The 24015-nt window shown below is 42.6% G+C and overlaps 1 protein-coding gene across 6 annotated transcripts in view; it reads left to right on the forward strand.

The window, feature by feature from the left end:
* Positions 1 to 24015, forward strand: part of ZNF536 (zinc finger protein 536) — a 1807595-nt gene that overhangs the window by 594876 nt on the left and 1188704 nt on the right. For all 6 annotated transcript variants that reach the window (XM_069607083.1, XM_069607085.1, XM_069607082.1 and 3 more), the window contains one exon: positions 1287 to 3458. In XM_069607083.1, the coding sequence (XP_069463184.1) occupies positions 1289 to 3458 (2170 nt within the window). In that variant the 5' untranslated portion in view covers positions 1287 to 1288. The remainder of the gene's footprint in view (positions 1 to 1286; positions 3459 to 24015) is intronic.

The raw sequence follows: 24015 nt of genomic DNA on the forward strand, positions 1-24015 counted from the left end.
GGAGCCATTATTGGAGGCAGTCATGGCGCAAATAGCGCCATGACTACCTCCAATCTCGGAATGAGGCCCTTTGTGTCTGTATTATCAGACTATTCTAATGGGAAACATCATGTAAACATTGCTGAAAAGTGTATTATTAATGGACTACAATATACAACATCAGACCCATCAACCACTTTCTTCTTTCCCTCTTTTTTTTCTTCAATATCTGTTAGTGGATGACTTAGCCGTGTTCCTGTACAGCTTGTTGGGTAAACATCATTCTAAAGGGCTCTTGGTAGAATTCAGCTTTGCACTGGCCAAAGCCCGAGGCATTGTGACGTCACAACTGAAGAGAAATAACTGATTGTAGTGTCATTTTCAAATTACAAGTCCGCAGGGATGTCACAACTAGCCTGTGATAAGAAATTGATTTACTTGCTTCTATGTGGGTATTGCAGGCTGCCATGTAGGATACGGATATTGCAAAATACCTATATTGTCACCAGACGTGTTTGTGACTCACAAAATACTTAATTACATATAATTGGGTACCTTCTGCCATCCATGACCTTTAATGATAGATTGTTCATAATGCGGCAATAGAAGGATTCAGAGGAGTGCATGCCAGCAAATCCATTGCAAAGAGGCAATCTGCCTCAGGCTTTAAACGCCAATCATTTTTTAAACGACACAGATTTTAAAACTTTAGGCCCAGTGTGGTGCCCACTTTTGCTCTTCTGCAGGTGGCACCCTAGGCAACCACCTAACACTGCTTTGTTTTAGAACTGGCCCTTGTTGCAGCAGCATTATGAGTTCATGTGAGAAATTAGGGTTTGTGCGATTAGGCCCTTTGCGTCAATTGGCTACCATCTTCCTTTTCAGTTATGTCCTCCCCCTGTTACTGTAACTATCTTACAAGTATCCACCATTCTCCACATTGGACAGGTGTTTTCATAAAATACTAACGTAAGACGTCAACACGTTTTGACTGCTCAATTTCTGTTCTTTCGTTGCAATTTGATCGCATTGGTTCTAATTAAAGGCAAATTGTAGAACCTATTTGGATGATTTGTAAATGATTAACACTGGCTGTTAATAATACAGGGTTCTGGGGTGAACACATTGAAAGCAGATATATATATAGTAGCGAAGCTCTCATTGCAGATGCACGTGTACGCCATGTATTGTTTTCCGAACAATGTAGGACCAATAATAGTATTTGAATGCTGGTATATACAGTTGATAAATTGTTTCTAGTTGTTCTGGTGTGTTTTTAAAATGGAGTGTTTTTTGTTTATTTCTAGGAATGGAGGAAGCTAGTTTGTGTCTTGGTGTTTCCTCAGCTGGCCCGAAAGCGGAAGCCCATCTCAATAGCACCATTCTCAATGGCCAGTATTCGATGAGTCAGAAATTGCATCAGATCAACTCACAGTTCAGCCACGCCTACACAGATCATCAAAGCCGGCAGCTTTCAGAAGAGAAGACTGCCACCCCACTGGAGGACAAAAGTCATGGGTCAATGGCCAGTCAACCAATTAGCAGTCAGATGGCATTGTTAGCCAATCAGCTCAATCGAGATGCAGACAGCAGTTTGAATGGGAGAGTTGACCTTCAGCAGTTCTTAAATGGACAGAACCTTGGCATAATGTCTCAGATGAATGATATAGAGGATGATGCAAGGAAAAACCGGAAGTACCCATGCCCCCTGTGTGGAAAACGTTTCCGGTTTAACAGTATCCTGTCACTGCACATGCGAACTCACACTGGAGAGAAGCCCTTCAAGTGTCCATATTGTGATCACAGGGCAGCTCAAAAGGGTAATTTGAAAATTCATCTGCGCACACACAAACTTGGAAACCTCGGAAAAGGGCGTGGACGTGTTCGAGAGGAGAACAGGTTGTTGCATGAACTAGAAGAAAGGGCCATTTTACGGGACAAGCAGCTGAAGAATAGCCTTTTGCACCCACGACCTGATATGAAACCACAGCAGCATTCTCAGCAAGCCCCGCTGAGTAACTGTAATATATCTGTGGCAGCTAATCACAGCACACCTGACACTTCCACTCGAGCGCCTTCTCCAAAGCCCACAAGTGCACTTGAGGAGACTGTGCCTCCACCTTCGGGATTCAGGTGCACCTTCTGCAAGGGAAAGTTTAAAAAGCGCGAGGAGTTGGACAGGCACATACGAATACTACACAAGCCTTACAAGTGCACCCTCTGCGACTTCGCTGCCTCTCAGGAGGAAGAGTTGATCAGCCATGTGGAAAAAGCCCACATCACTGCAGAGTCAGCTCAGGGGCAGGGAGCCAATGGAAATGGGGAACAGCCGGCGAGCGAGTTCCGCTGTGAGGTGTGCGGGCAGGTCTTTAGCCAAGCTTGGTTTCTGAAAGGCCACATGAGAAAGCACAAGGACTCCTTCGAACACTGCTGCCAGATTTGTGGAAGAAGATTTAAAGAACCATGGTTCCTGAAAAATCACATGAAAGTGCACTTGAACAAGCTGTCCGTGAAGAACAAATCCCCCAATGACACGGAAGCGGCGGTTTCCATTAGCAGCATCTCACAGGATGCTCATGCAAATTTGTATTCAAGGTACATCTCTTGTTTGCAGAGTGGCTTCCTTCCTGCAGATAAATCTCGCTTAAGTGAACATGGTCAGAGCTATCACAAAGGAGACCTTCCTATGAAGGAGAAGGAAGTTCTGGGCAAACTTCTTTCCCCTATTTCTGGCATCAAGCATAACATTTCCGAAGGCGATAAACACTCGCTTTTGAGCTGTCTGAACCTGGTCCCCCCTCTTAAATCCAGCTGTATAGAAAGGTTGCAGGCCGCTGCCAAAGCTGCCGAGATGGATCCTATTAGCAGCTATCAAGCGTGGCAGCTCATGGCTAGAGGCATGGCCCTCGAGCATGGGTTTCTGGCTAAAGAGCAACAGATCCGCCGCAACCATGAAGACTCTATGGCCAGTGCTGGAGTTTTATTTAATAAAGAGAAGCGAGAATATATAATATTAGGATCAGATGTCTCCAAGCAGAAAATGCAGGCTGATCTGGTTCACGCATCAAAAGTGTTCAATCACAGGGACCTGTCAACCAAACTGGATCCTTTAGAAAGCACGAGAGACTTTCTGTCGCATGGGATGAACCGTGGCCTTGCATATAACTTTCAAAGTAATACGAATGTGAAAGAGAAGCCAACTGAGTGTCCCGACTGTGGGCGGGTGTTCAGAACCTACCACCAAGTTGTCGTCCACTCGAGGGTTCACAAGAGAGATCGGAAAGCAGAGGAAGAGGCCCTTCAAGGTGCTCTTGAGGAACAACGTGGCTCCGGAAGTGATCAGGAGTCTCAGTCTGTCAGCAGATCGACGACACCCGGGTCCTCAAATGTGACTGAAGAAAGCGGAGTGAGCGGGGCTCTTTCTCAGGCAGGAAGTGCCCAGGAGGACAGTCCTCATCCTTCCTCACCTTCATCTTCAGGTACAATCATTTCTTTGTTTTCTTGAAGAACTCTAGGGGTTTGTTTTTCTGTGGAATGATCAAGAAAGTTGTAGACCTATCATACACCTTCAAAAAGTTTGTAATTAATTATGTTTATCTATCACCTGGGTTACATATCTACCTAGCTAGCTACATATCTATCGATCTATCTATCTGTATATCTATCTATTGATCTATCTATCTGTATATGTATCTATGACATGATATGATAGGTTATTTATAACGCGCTTAATACCGAGAGGTTTCTAAGCGCGGACCCCGGTGATCGAACCTGTGTTGCTCCGTGTCGTCTTGCTTCCAAGGCGAGCGCATTGTCCCTAAGCTATCCTCCCGAGACGATATCCGTCTGTCTATCTGTATCTTCTTATACATTTAATATCCAGCTACACTTATGTTGATTTATATGTGGCAGTAGAGATAAGTTTATTATGTGGTGATTGAGTCAAAATCCACAAGACAAACAAAATATGAAACGTGTTTACCACACCATTACATATCAATTAGTAATACCACAAACATGTCTCATAATTAATTAAATCAAAGTACATCACCCTAATACATAATAACACAGGTTAAAGCTCCAGTAGTGAGTGCTGGTGATATGGGGAAAATTATCAAGAATATGATTTTGCAGTATATCGTCTTTATGAGTGAAAACAAAACACAATACAATGGCCGGAATATGCAAAGGTTACCACAGTGTATGAGTGCAGCTAGAGTCCATAGGAATGTACGGAGAGATGACTATTTGAGGCAGGTCCTAACTCTCACATGGACACGACCTCTTCACTGGCAAGAGAGCAAGATCAGAAACTGCATGAATTGAGGTATGGAATTTGTATCTGGGCCAAATGATAACGATCCAGGGTTACATGATGAAATAAATGTACTCTTTGGTCTCCATGGGTTACTAATTCAGTTCTGATCACCACATAGTGGCTGGTCTGAATACACTACCATTCACTGTCAATCTGATCCATCTCCACTCCTAGGGGCGTATACAGGAGTCACCACATTTGTGCAGGGAATCCTGGTTTAGTGGGCCTTTCACCACATGATGCCTGCGGGCTCTGGTGCAATATAAGCATATAAATAAATAGAAATAAAAAATAATATAAGAAGAAATGCACATTTTGAATTATGTAATGGTGGTTGCCATTGTAACTACTTCCCCTGCACCTCCACTACTAATTTTAATTGAATGGGCCTTGTTTTTGCGGGAGCAGACAAACTGGGCTCCAGCTTCCAAAAAAAATCACCATCCTTCTCTAGATTGAGGGTCACTGCTTGTGTTATGTGGTTTCTATGCATGTGTGGCAGCTCCTGATGCTAGGACGCCTAACAGTGTACAGTCATGGTATATTAACAGATAAGATATTCATGCGTAGCCTGTCTGACATGCCAATAAATGCAATATGTTCCCCATATCTTACAAAAATAGCATCCGTGCTATGTTGGTCTCACAGTTGATCCCATACAACTATTGCAAGTAGATATAAGGTTGTGAAATGGAAGATATTAACATCATGAACGCAACCTATGATTCACAAATTACAGGGGTCAAGTGCTGTGTCTCTGACTGCAGTGTAGTGATCCTGTGCCAATTATCTGAATCAAAACAAGATATCATCTTTCTCTGTAGGGCTTAGTGCCACTGCAGTCACAGTGGTCAATGTTTTGGCCACACCTTGATTCTTCTTGATGTCCTGTACAGACATCTGTCAGCACTCTAGAATTCAATTTAAATCCACCTAGCCACGATGAGAACAATGTTTATGTCTGGAATACAAACATGACTCCTGGAGGATTGTACAGATTCTTATCAAGTGCTCCAATTCTGTCTAGCGCACATACGCATATGGTTAGAATTAAACTAACCAGGACAGCACATGTAAACCAATATTATCTATACGCTCCGCAATGCACTAATCCCGCCCCCATTTACACATTGATATAATAAAATGTATCATATAGTTGTGTATGTTTGTGCAATTGTGGGATTTTTTGCTGATGTGTGCCACTCTCCCAATATCCTATGACGTTACCATCTCTCATTCCTATGCCATGCGCAGGGTAATCTCTTTGTACTTGGCTTGTGCAGTGTCTTGTGTCTGTGTGTACACATCGGGAGTACAGCAGGTGTCCTATCTGTGTTCACTTCTAATGAATGGACACTGTCTTCGAATTATGGCTCACGTGTGATGAGACGTGCATGAAATTGAATTACCTCCTATGTATTAAAGTTTTAGCTAATAGTAACGTGTGTTGTGTTTCCTGTTGCCTCTAGGGACTTGAGTTATCCTTCATGGAGCTTTTTTTGCTTACTGTGTCCTTGCACCTGGCTAATAAAGACTGGTTGTGTGCTTAATTTGGGAATATATGGCTTGTGTCTTGAGAATCGTTATCTCATGCTTTCACTCTGCCATTCCCATTCTCCCTTATTCATGGAAACCTTGGCTTGGGTTGCTAGCTACTGTCTGAGCTCTTCATTGATATGTATTTTGTGGATTCAGCATTTTTGAGTTCAATGAAAATCTGGAGGACTTTTGTTTAATTATAAGCATGCTGCAATCTTAAAGAAGTTGGCTGCCCAATTACACTCTTCCTTCTTTGTTAGTGAGCTATATTTGGGTGTTCTTTATTTCGTGTTTGCCTTATACATTAGGGATGTTAGTATTCTTCATGTCTTGTGAATGCTGTGTTAATATTCTTCATGTTTACTTCTGCTTACTTCTACTTACTTTCTGCATTTCTTCATGTGGAGAGAAGGTACGCATACTTTCTAATGCATGTGCTTGTTACTGTTACAGTGTTATTTTCAACTTTTGCCATCTTCAGCCAAAATGATGTCTATGTCTTGTTTTACGTGCCTTTGATAAGGGCGGTACGGTTGCCTCAGTGAGTAATGGTTCTCACCTTTATGGTATTGGATCAAGGGGGCAAAAGCTTTAGGTGACATATTTATCTGTCTTCTAACATTCCCCCCTCTGGTCGAGTCCTCGACCACACTCTTCCTTCTGCTCTCCACCTCATAGGGCTCTTTGGGTATCCATATTTTACTCATCCCCCGCAAGCTGCCCTCACGTCTCATATATTCATCTACACTCCAGGTCATGAAGCAGCACTCCCCATTAGAATCATAATATACCCAATGTGTTGTGTAATTCTGAGGGTCCTGAGGATATATATATCTGTTTTGACCTTGGAGGTGTGATAGGGCTCACCATTGGTTGGTAACAGGGGAAGTCATCCGGTTGTGTGTACTCATGTACTTGAGCATCCAAGTTTATTACTATTTCATCGCTACTACCTTCTTAGCAGTCTTTTTGCATTGGCCTATTGCTATTCTTATAACGCAGAGGCTAATAGTACTAGCACCAGTATGGCCACTAGTAGTTTGAATGGATTAGCCAACCAGGTGGGTATCCATGAGAACAGGTAGTTAAACAAGTAATTATCTGCAGTATCTTCCACCTCTCCCACCATATTGGTGTGTATTTCTATCAAGGTGGCTATGGCCTCTGTGGGGGTCCCAATTTCCTCATCAAGGGTGGGTCCAATTTGTGTGCACACACCCCACTCCATGGCCTTTATCAGATCAAGGACTAGTCTATTTTGAAGGGTCATGTGCGTTATTGCTCTCAGATCTTCCTTTATGGCATTAAAACCCTTTACAGTTGTGTTTATTGTCTGCAACAGCTCCCATCGGTTGGCATTAGTGTTACCTTGCACCCTGGGTGTAAAGAAGGAGGTAAAGAACATTTCTGTTCTACTAAACAATGTATGCCCATCTGGCATGTCATCATATGCCATTGTCATTTTTGTCGAATCATAGTTCCCCCTTTTTGTGTGCTTAAGGGTAGGACCTCTTAGGTCTTACGTGTATGTTCATCCTGGAGAAATCACCAATCTGCACCTCACTTTGGAGCACTACTAAGGCTGATGCACGTATTACCACCAGTAGGCACAGGCCTCTCCAAAATGGGGGAAGTTGAATATAGGCTTTTGAACCACAGGTCCAATAGTGGTCCATTAATTTTACTGTGCCTACTTTCATGCCTGGTATGTAAAAAATATGCCTGCACCTTGTCTTTTTTCACACATATACTGTGCCATTATTTCCAAAGCAGAGGGTGGTATGTTTCAATAGTATTATGGGTACCCTCTACTCTGCTAACCTCCTCTTTTATTCTCTCCTGCCTCACTCCTCCTTCTCTTCCCTAACTCTGTTCAGTTTTTGCTGACTGGTTGCTTGGTTCACCTCCAGAGCCTCACAGATCCCAGGCTCCCCAGCCAGTCTTTGCACTTGCCCCAGGCCTCTGCACTATGTTCAGCACTACTGCACTTTCATCATACATTCCATGACAGTGGTAACCTCTCCACACTTAACCCAGGGCCCTACTGGACTGGGCACACTTGTTCCACCCCTCGCTCCTCCGCCTGTACACCTGCATGACCTGAATTTACTAGGCTACTAAGTTCTGTCATGTCCCCCTTTGTCTCTCCGCCCTAGTTTGGTTGCGCCTGAAACACTTCATGTACTTGCACTAGGAGAAATGCCGTCAGAACTAGTACACTAGTTACTTTTTTGTTTGATCATTCGGAAACCTCAGGGCCTAAGAATGACTACTGTACTCCCTTGCTTCCTTCCCACATTAAAGCGCTTTGAAGTACTTCACTTGTGTATAAGTGCTGTACAAATACACAATTACAATTACTGGTCTTTGTTTATCTTCTACATCTTCTACCCAGGTGAGCAATTCTGTATATTTATGCCATTCCTCAAGGCATACTTTATTTGCATTTTGCACAACCTCTTCAGTCTGTTCTACGAGCGCTAATGCTTTGCACCCATTTGATCCTTCCCCCACACTTCTGCCATAAGTATGTGTCCCTTTATCCATAACTGTCCTCTGTTCCAACACCCAGGTATCTATTTTCCTTGCACATCAATACACTGCAGAATTTTGTGAACTTCTATTTTTGTCCCTCCCAAATTCACGTCTACTGGTAGGTATTCTACTACTTTGTGTTCTGTTTTAGCATTTATCCTGGTGTTTTATGGTTTTATAAAATCATCCCCCCGAGGAGAATTTGTTTTTGCCACCCACTCTATGGAGACGGTCTGACCCTGGAATTGTCCTCGAGTCATACATACTACAAGGTGTGTTAGGCAATGTTCTATGTTCACGGATACTTCTGTGGCTATAAACATTCTGGAGGCACTCATGGCTAAGAGGAAGAGGGAACACACAAAACAACTCTCACTGGAGGTCTCTCTCTCCACCTTGATCATGTGTTTATACTGCATGTTGTTAGTGACATGGACCAAATCATATACTTGGTCAGGCGCATTGAGTCATCTAGCACACTTCTTTTGAATCTTTTAATCTGTGTGCTTACATAGGGAATTCTTCTGTTGACATTTCACTCTTCATTGTAGCAGTAGTTATGACCCTGTTTGCTGGTTTAGCTACCTTATACATGGCCACAATGTAAACAAATATTGCTATAAGCATTATGGCTAATGTATCTACGTTTTGCAAACATATAAGGGCATTATTAGTGCTAAAAGTGAATATCTGATATTAGTGAACAGTCCCATTCCTCCCACCAGGAGAGAGTCTTCTATGGTTTCTTCAAAGAACAAGCATTGACAGGATATCTTTCTAAACCAATGACAATTTTTAAATTAATGAGACAGATGTTCCAAATTCTTAGAAAAGGATATGTTTTCACAGAGAATGATACAAGCAAGTAGAACAGGATACTGCGGCAAACATTTGCTGTTTCTTCTTTTACTTTAAACGGGTCACACCTTATTTTTAGACAAGTGTGATTAAGGGAGGTTGGGCCAATAGTTCTTGTGGGTAAAGAAAGACTCAATGGCCCTCATTACGACCTTGGCGGAGAACCATGGTGCTATTTGCACCATGGTCCATGGCGCTAAGCTGCCAACTCCGCCATGGTGGTTGGCGGACTTACCGCCCCATTCCGACCTTGGCGGGGCGGTAAGTCCCCAATCCCCATTTACCCTTCCCCATTCCCATTTTTGCCCCATAGGGTATAATGGGAGTGGGGAAGGCGTTAATTGCGCCACCGTAAATTACGGTGGCGTAATTAACAACAAGGTCCCTTAGCGCCATGGATTTTAACGCCTGCTAAAAGCAGGCGTTAAAATCACCATGGCGCTAAGGGAACTCGTACTCAGGCGGAAAGGGGCGCCATGGTTTACGCCGGCGTAAACCCCTTTCCGCCAGGGTCGTAATGAGGGCCAATGTGGGTTTTATTCTTCTTGTTGCTGATCGGCTCTCGTCCTTGATCTTGTTTGGGGTCTGTGCACCTCTACTTCACGTTCGTGCTCAGTAATTGGTGAAGCCAGGCACACCTTACTTTAACTTTCATGGCAAACAGTGTAATGGCCTCCATGACATGCGGCCCCTGGAAGCGTGATGTGTGCCACTTCCTTGTAAAATTTCAGCACAATTCTATGTCATCTGGATACAACAACAGTTTAACCAAAATGTCAGTGTTTACTGTTTCTTAATCTTCATCTGTGTTGTTTGAGCCCCCTGCAGCATTTGCACCTGTCGAGACATACATTTAAGAGATTCCATCATAGCTGTCAAATAATCATGCATTTCCTTCCCTAATACAGCAGCAGGATTTGCTGTGTTAGTGTGAGCCTGAGTGGGAGGAGCAATGGGTGCATTCATTAGGCATCTGTCACCAGCTCACATGGAGTTACATGATGGTCAGAGCCTGGCTAATTATGTAGGGCAAATAGGGATAAAGGGAGGTAATTTAACCACCCCTTTTTCAAACACTCTTTTAGCTTGGCAATCCTTTCTTTCAGGAGACTGTTGAAGTGCTCACAAGCACTATTTGCTTGTGAGTGATAGGTGGATGACAATGTATACTTTACTCCCAAAAGGAGAGTAATATGCTCGAACACCTAATTTACAAAGTGCGGTCTATTGTTGGACAGTAGCACATTGCCCACTCCCTACCTTGGTAATACCTCGCGTACATGGAACTTTGCAGCGCATGTGGCATCTGGATGTGTGCATGGACCAGCTTTGGTCCATCGGGAAAAGGGACATACGACCACTAGCATATTATAACTGTAGCTGTTACAAATTTGGGGCATAGCAAGAGAGTCGACATGCAAATGCTGAATTTGACCTGTCATCAAAGAGAATTATCCCTCCCTTCTAGGGAATTTTCTTTGACATGGGTATCTCATCATGGTATCCAGTGTAGTTGGTGCAATCATGCACATAATCTCCCTCCTTCACTGCTATGAATCTGGTTGGGTTTACCACTCGACACCTGACAATTGTGATCAAATTTTTTGATATAATTACCTTGCAGCCTGATGCTTTCTCAGTAGTTATTGTACTTTTGGGCTTTTCAAGGATAGTAAATAAACCATGCTCAACACATATCCTAAGTGGGCAGCTGATAGATATGCTGGATGATTTCTCAATTACAAAGGATACTGCAGCCAATGCTTGCTCACATGGGTAATGGCCTCTCATTAGTAGATTGAATATTCCACTGTAAAATGCTAATGGTTCGTATCCCATGGTACATTCTCAGTGCAAGGACAACCGTCATCACTATTCCATTTGAATGTGAACATTTAAATAATTCTTCATTGTAATCAGGGATCCCTAATACTGGAGCTGTGCTAATTGTTAACTCAGGCCCATCAAAGGCATCTATAATTTCACCTGTCCGGGCTATACCACTGTTTTCTCTCAGTGTTTCCTTGAGTCCTGTTAAAAGCAGACCGACATATGTGCTATAACCACAGACCTGTGCCCTACAATAATTGCGAAGACCTGGAAATTGCTGTTATTCCTTCACTGTCTCTGACCTGCATGTCTTCATTATGGCTTCTGCTCTCTCAGGTGTCCCCTTCCTTCCCAACTTTGTTATCAGTTGACCTATGCATAGGACCTCTTCTTGGCAATATTGCATTTTCACTTTGTCTACTTTGCACCCCGTCTCTGTCAATAGTGTCATTAGTTCCACTGAGTCTCTCCTGCACTCTTCTTCAGTGATGCTACACACCAATATGTCGTCCACATATTGCACTGTACATTCCCTAACACCATCTGCAATAATCGGTTGAAGACTCGAGGGTGATTCACAGTGCACTTGGGGTAAACAAGTATGTTTCAACTTAATTCCATGTAAGTGAACAAGGTCCAAAACTGTGACTCTTCATGCAAGAGGATTGACAAGAAAGCATTCTTTTAACCAATCACAATAAACTATTTAGCTTTGTATGGGATGTTACACAATATTCTGGCTGGATTCAGCACTAATGGGAATTCTGCCTCAACAATATTGTTCAGGGGGCGTAAATCCTGAATACATCTCCAGGAACTCCCTGTTGCCTTTTTATTGGGTACACAGCCGTCATACATGGGGATTATGAAAGTACTACTATGCCTTGTTGAACTAAGGCAGCAATGGTGTCATAGATATCCTCATCAGCTTATTTGGACATGGGATATTGTCTTACTTGTGGTAAAATAGACCGCTTTTTTGTTTAATTTTAACAGCCCCTACTCCTTTTAGCTGACCAATGTCATATGGACTGCTGGCCCACAATATGTTCAGTATGTGTGCTTAATCCTATTGGAGAAAGGAAGGTACTTTCCTTACTAATGACATTCTCTGGAGTATTTCCCTGCTCTCAAGTTGTAGTTGATATGTAAGACTGACGTTAAACATCACTTCATCATCTGAGTCATCTTCTGTAAATAAGTTTTCATCAGTCAAGGCAGTCAGTCTTTATGTGCTTCAAGTGCTATTACTGTGCACCAACTCACCCCCTCATCGTATACTCTATGTAAAATCACTCTGTCTCACCTTACTATTACTGCTTCTAGCTCAATTGTAATTATCTGCCGTTCTTCCACATTCATGAGTACCTCTGGTTGAAACAACAATTCTATTGGGACCCTCAATAATTTTTCTTGTATTGGTGGAAGCCATGCTAGCAATATGTGTACCCCAGAAAGGAATACTTCTGGGTCCAGTGGAACCCCTCTACATGCTTTCTGACAATAACATGCTGTTATGAATTCTTGTACACTCACATAATGGATCCCTGGGGTGGCACATAGTATCCCCTGGTCAGTAAATGATATTGTCATGTTTGTTTTACTCATAAAATCTCTCCCCAATATGTTAACTGGTGTCTTGCAAGAATACAATAATGGCATAGACATGTCATGTTCTCCTATGGTGATGGGTAAGCTGTCTGTAAAAGGAACCTTTGTCATTGCCCAAGAAAATCCTTGTGCATCCATGCATATACCCGACATTGGGAATTTCCCCTCTCTAACACAGGAATGAGTCGCCCCCACATCTACTAAAAATGCCACCTGTTACTCTGACTCTTGGTTCCTTTTGTGTATCTGGTGTAACAGATAGGATGGGACACATCTAGTCTTTCTATGTACTGTCCTATTGCGGGTATTTGTTCAGTCTCACACCTGTCAAGGCCCGGGTACATTTCTCAGTCTGTTTACATATGGTGTTTGCTCTTCTAAACTATTCAAGCACATCATTGGGCGTCTCGATTGTTGAATGGGTTCTGGCGTTATCGCTGGTTCCTCTGTCTCTTTCCGTACTATCTCTCTCTCAATCTGTGTACACGTGGAGTCAGCTTGTGCTGCCTGATCTTCACTTCACCTGGTTTTCCATTTTCAAACATTGTATCATCACTGTCTTCATCCTCTTTATACTACATATCTAGTCATCCTAGGGGAAGTCTCTTATATGTCCCACTCATCACTTCTTCCATTATGTTTCTGCCTTCCTCTGGCTTGCCTATTCTTCAACTTCCTATTGCTTTGATGTCATCCTTTCTCTTCCTATCATGGCCGTAACTTTTTCTTCTCATAACCCCTTCATCCTGGTTATCCAACAACACATTTCTGTTGATATTGTCATCAACATCCTTTCAGCGTCTCTCTAAACATCTCTCTCATTCTTACTGTTCCCACTTCCTGCCTCTTTCTCTGTCTAGGTGTGTATGCCCATGATAATATCATAAACGTTCTGTCACCTTTCCCTACTTCTTAACGCATCTTGTTGTCTCTTCCTTTCTCTTCCTTTCTCTTTTTTCCATTCTCTTTCCCTCTCTTCCCTTCTATGTTTATCATTTTTCCTTTCTTCTTCTTGCCTTTTCTCTCTTTATCTTTCTGCATGCCGTCTCTCCTTCTCCCTTTTTTCTTCATCCCCTTTTCTATCTCTGTTTTCTCTGTCGCTCACTTTCTCTCTCCTCCATTATTTTCTCTACTTTTTCCTGTCTGTCCCTGATTTCCCTCGCCTTGTCTTTATATTCAGTGAGGCCGTTTGCATCAATTCTGAGCAAAATCGGCTGCCCCACCCATTCATTGGGCATGATTGCTATTCTCCTTAGTCGTCGTTCCTGCCTTTCCTTCTCTGAACCTCTTACTCTGCTTCCATTAGCCTGGTTTGCAATTTGTGATGCTTGTCAAATTCTACATGTGTGGACAATGGTCCCTGTTTGTCTATTTTTTCGCCACGTATGTCTTCACTACTGTATGCAAGAGGTGAATATGTGGGATAAGTATATCCTGCCACTGCTTCTAGTACATGTAATGGACTGCTCCTTGTTCTGGGACAGAGGGGATGGAGCTGTGGGTGTCAGACACCCTTCATCATGCTGATTAAGCCTCCATTCTTACGCATTTGGGTCTGCTATGTCATCTCTGTACACTTTCCATAGTTCAAGTATACCTAGCCTGTCATGGAATGTTTTCCCTTATATGAAACATGTAAATAGGTCCACATGTGTTGCAGTACTGTCTTCAAATGAGCGCATTCTTGTGGCCAGAGCAAAAACATCCTGCTTGCAGTGTCTTGAACCCACTGCATGTGGTATTTATTATTGTGTCCTTATATTGGGGAAATCACATAAGTGTATTATCGTGTTGTCTCCCATGATAATGCTTCACAATACAACTTACCAATGCTCACTCCTTTCTCCTTTTTGCATCCCTGCCCAACAATACTTTATCACAATTAATAATTATGTGTCTCTCTCTGAGACCAAACCTCTTGCTTCACCCAATTCTTCTGAGCGGCCCCACAAACTCCACTCACACTTTGAGCACCCCCACTTGACTGCTTCTCTCAATTCCTCTAAGTGGCACCACAACCACAACTTACACTCTTAGCAGCCCTGCCTTGCTGCTCCCACACCGGACATTACTCCTTGGTCCACACCATCAATTTTCAACCTTCACACATGCACAAAAAGCCACCTTTACAAGGCATAAATTTGCTTACAACATGAGGCTGGTGTCAGCAATTACTACACACGAAACTACAATACAGTTGTCTTCTTGACTCCTAGTGAGGTAACCATCTCTTTTGTTATTACTGGCTTGCGTCTTGGGAATCGGTATCTCATTCTTTCTCTTTGCCATTTCTATCTTCCTTTATTTATCGTAACCTTGGCTTGGGTTGCTAGTTGCTATCCGAGCTCTGCATCAATATGTATTTTAGTGGAATCAGTGTTTTTGATTTCTCTTGAAGACTTGAGGCCTTTCGTTTAATTATAATCATGCTGTGGTTTCCATTTTTAAAGAAGATGGCTGCCCAATGACACTCTTGTTTCTATGTTATTTGCCTTATACATTATGTATGTTAGTATTCGTCATGTCCTGTGGATGCTATGTTAATATTCTTCATGCATGAATGCATATTTTACCTAGTGACTGCGTTTCTTCATGTGGAGTGCCTGTGTGCTTTGTGTCTAACACATGTGCTTGTTACCGCTGCAATGTTAGTTTCTGCTTTTGGCATCTTCAACCTACATGTTCTCTATGTCTTACTGTACCTGTCTGGGATAAGCACAATATGGTTGCCTGAGTGAGTAACGTTTCCCAGCTGTGCAGTATTGAATCCTGGGAGGGGCAGAAGCTATGGATGGCATATTCATCTGCCTCCTAACACTGCCACTAAGCTTTCAAATATTAGGACCAGCATGCAGACTCAGTGCATCCCATGACATGCATCACAAACCATTGTTTTAATTGCACATCATTTGTGCACATGCATGTCCAGTTTGGTGGCTTTTCCCTTTGTTCTGTATATTTTTTTGTTAAAATCCATGTTTCACACATTTGTGATCGTCCATCAATTTTTATATGTGCTTCTATTCATTTATTTCTTCTTTTACAAATGTTAATGTTTTTTTAAACATGCCCAGTTTGAAATTAAGGGAGGGAGATGAACTACCCATATACTGAAATACACCTTTGCTAGGTCTCATATCTTCTGAAACGAAATGATAACTTTAGTATTGAAAACATATTTAGCTTCCCTGTAAGTCTCCCAAAATGGCAGGCCAGTGGGTAAAACAATTTCTTTGAGTGATGCTAAATTCCATTTCGCGTCGGTATAGTTTTCTCAGTGGCGCTGCTTCCTAAGGTTGCTCTTCAATCCCGTGTGAAGTAACATCCTTTAATGCTGCAATCATTCTCCAGGACACAGAACAAAGGAAATCATGCCTAACAAATATGCTGTTACTAATAGCAACACTGATTTCTGCAATCAGCCATTCAGATAAGAAAACGAAAAAAATTAGCCAGAGAATACGTGTTCATTACCTTGGTTGCCACTAATGAACTTTTTAGCAGTCTGTTGGCCTGATTTACAAACGTGTTTTTCAATGGGGAAGCCCCATTAAAAAAATGCTTTGCATATCATGCCCTGTAGTTGGTAATGGTGTTTTGTTTTCCTACCGGTAATGCCATAGTTTGATGATATTTTGTGTTGCACATTTTTTGCAAGACCAGGGTGTGCGCAGTCCAGTGGTACTTAGAGTGCAGTACTATTGTTGTTTCTTTGGAGTACAGTAGTTTGGTGCACAGTTGCCATGCATGCGGCAAAGGTACTGCAGATTGGTGCATTCTGCTTATTATGAGAACTGTCAAGACATGTAAATGCAGGCGACACATTCCACATATTCTTCCTACGTAGCGCGCTGGCTAAATGTCAGCAAATGCTGTCCCTGCTAGGAGACCCTGATTCACAGAACATTTTATAATGGCACAATCCCATTGAATAAGGGTCTGTGAATCAGGCCTGTGAGCCCCGACTTCCAGGGGTTAGAGGATAGGCTCGTTAGAACAGGTATTACGCTGTAGAGCAGTGGGCAGCTCCTCCATTGCACTTAATATTGCTCTAGGAGGTGAAAAGGCATTTGTCTGCCCTAAGGTCAAACTTTAAAGTAGTGTTTATAAAAATGCAATGCAGTGAATGTCTCTATCAACGCACCGCCCTGCCTCACCAATGTGACCTTGCATGCACATGAATGCACGCTTCTGCACCATGAACAGAACAATGCATGCACACTGCTGCCCCTTCATGGAGAAAAAAAAACTCGTACATATTTATTCACTGTGATCATCATAGAACATTCACATTAGCACATTCTGAATGGTGCAATGCATGGTCCCTACCGCATTGTTAATGCTGTAACATGTCTGCATATACCTGCACAGTGAAAGGCAAAACACATGCACACTCATATACAATGAAGAGAACAAACGCAAGTCCAATCCTGAGCGTAAAGGGCGCATTTCATGCACATGCATGTAAGCATGGAACTGCGTGTACATCACACTGACTGGCATAAAGCTTGAATAATTTGTCACCGTAAGTGGGATATTGTCAGAAGCTCCAATCTTCAAACTGATAGCTGACCTTCACAGAGAATTGGACATCGAGATGTTGGACAAACATCTAGCAAAGCTGAGTAAGAACGTCTGCCAAGGACTGCATCAGAACCAGAACCCCTCTGATCAGAAGACTCACTGCCACCAATGCAAACACTTTCGACTGCTACTTGCGGCCCATCATGGTGAAGACCCTGTGTAACGAACCCTACTGTGACAAGTCCACTCAGACCAAGAAGACTCCTAACCCACAACTACATACTCAACCTGGAAAGATGGAGTAATGAGGCTCAAGCCTCTAGCCAAAAATCACAGCTGATGGATAAAATCTACCAAAGAAGAAGACAGACATGCCACAATTGGAAAAGTACTTCAAGCTCATGGAAGAACAACAAATGGAGTGATGTGGGACACTGTTGCATTGTGATGACACAAATGCGTGTATACTTCTGCACCAGGAATACTTTCATCACATTTGGAACGGAACAATGAATGGACACCACTGAATTCTAAGGGCCCGATTTACAAAGCCTTTTTCAATGAGGTTTTCCCATTCAAAAGTGTTTTTGTATATCAGGCCCCAAATGTCATATCGTATGTAGTGATCCATAACATGAAAGATATGATACATGTATGTTGTAATAATGGAAAGGAAATGTGACTGCACAGTATAGGAATGACACAATACATGCAGTTGCCTATCACTCTAACTGCTTATCTATCAATTGACCACATTGCGCCCATTTCACAAAGAATCATGATTAAAAAATGCAGGCTGGAGATTGACTTTTTTGTGGATGCCTGAATCTTTCAAATTCACAAATCAGTTTATTTAAAAGGCAACCTTCCAATTTCTTGGCCATTTCGTGCCCCTGCAAATGATGCAGCAAAATTTGCCATGCATGTTTGCTGACTCAGTAAAAGGCCTTAGACTGACTTGGCCACAACAAATGCTTGTGAGTGCCCTTACAGGTCTTTTTCCATCTCACTTCGCTTTTAAGATAAACCTGACAAATGAACCAGCTTGCTTTTATTCTTTGTCACACTTGTCCTTAGCACTCTTATACAGCTATCTTGCCGTAAAAGTGATTTTGCAAAGCCAACAAAAAAATAAATAGGAGAAGAGCTGTATGTTATTAAAAAATCTAGACTCATTATAGATGTTTGTAGTGCTTGTTGGTCCGTATTTTATCTGTTGTATCTCTTTATGTGTTTATTTAGCACCCGTTGTCACATTTCTGATTCCTTCTCAACAAGTCCCATTGTCTATGCCATCACAAAAGGTTGTCACCATCACAACAATCACTAAATACATCTGCTTCCTCTAAACAACTCTATTTATCTTTTGCAACTAAAATTTTATTTCACAAATCCTTGCAGCTAGTATTTTGTCTTGTCAGTCACAAACCATGGCACACTCATTTAACACCATTTAATATATCTCCTTGCTCCTTTGAGGAATTGCTCTCTGGCATGGTTGCACAGCACTAGCACTTTTGAATTTGTATTAACCAATAGAATGATGAGGGTAATTCCATCTCAAAAAGGGGTAATCTGCCAACCAGATTTCCCCCTTTTGTCGACTCCATGCCAAAAGCATAGTGCACTCATGCTCTGCTGCATCAGTAGTCTGATCGGTGGCACCCTCTCTACTTGGAGCACAGAGCTGTTTTAAAAGGTCAGGAGATGCCTACTTGATAGCCGTTGAGACATCTAAGTCTTGCAGCACAGAGGCAGCATTTAAGATATGCCCCCTGCATCCAAAATTATGTTGATTATAAGTCACCCAACCTCGTGGCAGGGTAAACTCTAAATAAAAGCTATGCCTTTGATTAGGCATAGAGCATAGTGCTACTTATGAACACAACTGCCAAATTCTGTTTGTGGTTTCACATGTGTCATCTCCTGTAAACCCACTCAATTATGAAAGGTGATGAATATTCTGGCCAATCCGGTCCAGGCCACCAAATGCAGGATGAGAACACGGAGGGCCTTTCTTCTCTTTGACAGGGCAGATAACACCTCCACCTGAGACAGCCACACAGCAGACAGCTGTCCCGGTGTCGGCCACCAAGGGACAGCACCCATTCAAAAGGATTAGCCTCACACCAGGGTGTTGCATCTCCAAAGGCCTTTGTTCACACAGAGAAGAGAAGGGGAGGTGGGATCGTGATAGGCAGGATGGCTCTGGTCAAAGGACAAAGTCTTCCACCATCTTGAGTTTCAATGTCACTCTCCCTCTTACCTGTCCCCTTCACTTCCTCTGGAGCAAGGCACTTTTGATGTGACATCAGAAGGGCAAAGTCCACTCAGTTCAAGAGCAGGGATTGGCCCTCTAAGGCAAGCTAGCTTTAGTCCAATCACCTGAGGACTTTTGCTCTTATAAGAAGGGGTTCTCCGCACCTTCAGCAGATTCGCTTAGGTCTTCTCAGATCTTTTAAGGCCAAAGATTCATTCTGAAGATCTCACTGGACCTCCTTTGGGAGAGTTGCACCCTCCAAATACCTCATCCTTAGTTGAAGAAGGGATCATGCAAGACAGAGGCAAGATCTGTCCCCTACCACCCTCAGGGCGCATCGGGAGTAACCTTTGTGGTGCATCAGGAACCACCACTGTGTACCGGGAACTCCTAAACTGGGAGAGCAGACCCTGAATGGAACCATCCTATTCTCAAGTCCCCCTAAGTGGACCTCACAGTAACTGAAGGTCCAGACAAGCCAGAGCTCCCAGTTCTACTGCACCGAACCGGTCACACCACGTTCACCGAACCTGGAATAAACAAGAGGGAAGTCACTGGGGTTGGTTTTTGTGCTCCTTCACCACTTGAACCTTGTTCGCATCAACCAGTTCGACAATGCATCATGTCTCATCAGAAGCTCATCACCTGGTAGGCCCAAAGTGACTGCTCTAAGCTGGGACCCAAACTGAATCCCTGGAGAGTCACATGCTGACTCTAACTGGCCCTTGAACCGCCACCTCATTGATCACATATCAACGCACCCAGGATCACCAATTCGACCACCATCGCCCACCAACTCAAACTGTAAGAGTGTCACTCATCGATCTATCCTGGTGACTAAAGCCTGACTTGGTCTGGCTAACTACAAAGTGTTCCTAGGACTGCCCCAACATGCATCTTTGAAAGCCGCTCTTCCACCGCTTAGAGCACCCACATTCACCCCTTCTTGACCCCCACTTGCTGCAGGGGCCTCCATTGTCATATGTGCCGGAACTGAGCCTGATCAGCAAACATCAACATTCGACCCCGTGTCTAACACTGTCAGCCCTCCAAGAACTAAATCTGAATTGCCCTGATGGTCCACTTGGTCCCTAGTAGCTGATTAGGTCATGATCACTCCTGTTTTCCAAAATATATCATTTTTATGTTAGTGCCTTACCTACCACTCCTGGAACTATGCTCAGAGTGCTACTTTCTCCAGTCTGTCACATCTTCTCTGTTTTTCCTTTGGGATGGGTTTTTGTGTAGAAATCTCTTTTCCTTCTACGTGCAGATGGTGTGTTTAATTAAAGTGTTTATATTATTATAGAACCTTGATTTGGCCTTCCCTTATTTTGGACTGTGATACTGTGTTGTTAGGGTCACTTCACTACCCTCTTGAGAGCATAGACTTCCCTCAACCCACATTACCACAAAAGGAGAAGGAGGTATATCTTTCGACTGTCCCTCTTTTACCTTTATGATTGCATTGTGTTTTGGTTTGTAGAAGTGTGGGAGCTGAGTGGGCCATTTTACCCCTAGACAGAAACCAATCAATCACAACTCCAAACAATTCTTTTTTCTTTGTGGGTAGTCTTTTGTTTAATCTAAAAACTTCACAACTAGTATTTTCTGTCATCTCTCACAAGTATCTATCACAGCTGCTGAATGTATGTCCTATAACCCAAACAATTCTAATAATTTAACTTTGAAAAGAGTTGTGTATCTTCACAGCTAATAGTTTGCCAACATTCCTCATAAAAGGTTGGAACATTCAGATGCCAACGTTCAATATAATGTACTGCCTGCAAACAATTCTCAGATGTTCTCTCTGCAACTACTACATTGTCTCATTCCATCATAGGAAAATAACACACAGTAAAATCTACTGTAAATAATCTTCTCCCAGCCTCAAAACAGCACTGGTATTTTCTCCTCACTTCTATATACTGACAATACATGCCATAGATCTGTACATTGTCCAAAGAGGTCACTGGGATTCTTTCAGCCATCAAAGCCTCACAAAATGCAATATTGCATTTCAAATTTCTAAAACTCCCGCAACTAAGTCGTATTTTATTTGTTCACATCTCTGTCAAAAAAATTAAATTTTAAATCTATACCTCTTTCTTAACTAAATCCTATTTTAATTTTCAGACTCTCCTTCAACTGAACTATGTCTTCCTCAAAGAGCATTTTAATTGTCTAAACCTCATAAAACTAAATCCAATTTCGATTTTCTTTCTCTCCCTCATGGTAGTAGTAACCTTGTGTCTACGCGTACAAGGCTGATCATGATCTCGACCTGCACATGCCCTTATTGTAGCATTGTAGACCACAATAACCCTAACCGTTTTTCCCACACCCCAACGGATGTAAAGGAAAATTCAGCTCCGTCAAATCACCCACAATACAGGTGATTCATAATTTGCCTGATTGATCTCTCCCAGTCTTACCCGTTTTAAACTGGCTTTCAGCCTGTACGTCTCATAATGGAAACTATAATAAACAGTCAGTTGTTTACAAATAATAAGGAAACAGACCTATAGCCACAACCAAGGATGCACTTGAAATCTCTAAATGTTTTAAGTTCAAACAAGACCACAAAGAACCACATAATCCACTTTTAGGTTCTAGTGAGAACCCCAAAGGCCTTTCTTCAGTTAAAAGTTAAAATCAGCCGATCCCCCATTTTGACATTCTCCATGCTTTTTCCCTCCCACGAGAAATCCCTGTGAAATTCTAAATGTCAGCATCCTCTACAACAACAAAAGCATTACAATAGTTACACCATTAAACACACTCTAATTACTCCCCAACTAAGAGAAGATGAATCCCAGGAACAAGACCAGAGCCACTGTTTTCCTATGTTCAGACCATGAGGTATTGACAAGAGATTACAAGTTAAATGAAGCAACACTGAACACAATTGTCCATGACCGCTTATCATGTGGAAACAGAAAAATTAATATGAGGCCGGGAAGCCCAAAGGAAACACACCAACACAGGTTACAAAGGACATACAAAGCGCTTTATTCAAAGATACAACAATTACCAAAAAGTCAATTGACAAACGGATAGCTATTCGGCCCTCAGAGTAACAGAACGAACTATCAACGGTAGTTCGCCGTGTTAGTGTGAGAGACCGTACATTGGGATACTCGGGTTTTTATACTTTTTATCCAGCTCTGGCCAACCCCCTCGCGGGTTAACCATTCTTGGAACCAGGCCTAGAGTTAGTTGCCAGGTCAATCCCATAATGTATGCATTTGATCAGTTCCGCTGATACAGTTGTTCATTTACACATAGGTCAGGGATAGGACAAGGTCTCAGTTCGCGACCCCAACAAGTGGCCTGCGGGCATATTACTTATTCATGTGTGCGGAGGTCACAACGGCCAGAATCCCACTCGAAATGTCATTCGGCCTCCATTTTGTTGTTCAGGGTGACTTCCACACTACAAGAGAACCTAAAATGGCAGCTAAATCCAAGATGGCGATTTACACAATACATTAAGGTCAAGACCTTGCCGCGGAATCTATTTAAACGATGTTTTAGACATCTTGGTGTAGGCCAACATACATTCAAACAATGCGATAGGAGGTATAATATTATTTCGATTTCCACAGACCCTCCTTTTGGCCTATGCCAAGTGCTAAACATCATTCCTTATACTTTTGAAAATAACTCCATGTGTTTTCATCCATAGATTCTGCATCATTGTCTGTAATGTCTATAGCCATGAGGTTGTTCATAAAAACCTCTTGTAACATGAATTCTTTAGATGCTGTATCTGGGGTATATATTTTATGCCCTATTGCGCTCACTGATTGAGCACAACACCCCCCTATCATTCCACATATACTTGGGAGGCATTGAAAACAACAACAAAGGAATAACAGAATCCCTAAAATAACCAGAATAACGGAAAGCACCTTCCAACCCCAAGATCGCAAAGAATCCCAAAACCAAGTACTAAGGTTCCAGTCTCCTACAGGGATATGGACTTCAGAACTGAGAGTATGCAAGTTCTGAATTGCTTTAAAAATTGTTGGTGAGGAGTCTGGTACGAAAACACAACAAGCGGACCCCACTAATTTGCATACTCCACCTCGTTCTGCCAAGATGACATCTAATGCCATCCGATTTTGAAGTGCTACCAATCTTATCGCCTTTTGCTCTAGGGTCATATTGTAGAGTATGTCCGTGGTCCGGTTGATCGTTCTCTCCAGTACCCTTGCTAATCCCCTAATGTTCTCTGAGTTTGCTATTTGTCCCCAAAAGGGCACAACCGATTTAGCTATGTCCCCCAATACTTGCCCAGGGGTATCTCCGTTGTTGTCTCGCCGTGGGCGAGCCTTAGAAACCTCCAATGTACTAGCTACAAATACCCCGGGTAACAATATTCCTAAATAACAGGTTCCCTGCCAATCCTTGGGCAACCAGGGAAATGCTAAACTACCACAAACAAAAGAAACAGGCCCCCCTACATACAGAGGCCTGTTTTCCCCAGTCAAATTTACAATATTTTTACAAGCTTCAAAATCTCCCATTGGCCTAGTGCCATTTCTCTGTACACAGA

The sequence above is a fragment of the Ambystoma mexicanum genome, chromosome 1p (genome assembly GCF_040938575.1).
Source record: "Ambystoma mexicanum isolate Mex_15411 chromosome 1p, UKY_AmexF1_1, whole genome shotgun sequence".
NCBI lineage: Eukaryota > Metazoa > Chordata > Amphibia > Caudata > Ambystomatidae > Ambystoma > Ambystoma mexicanum.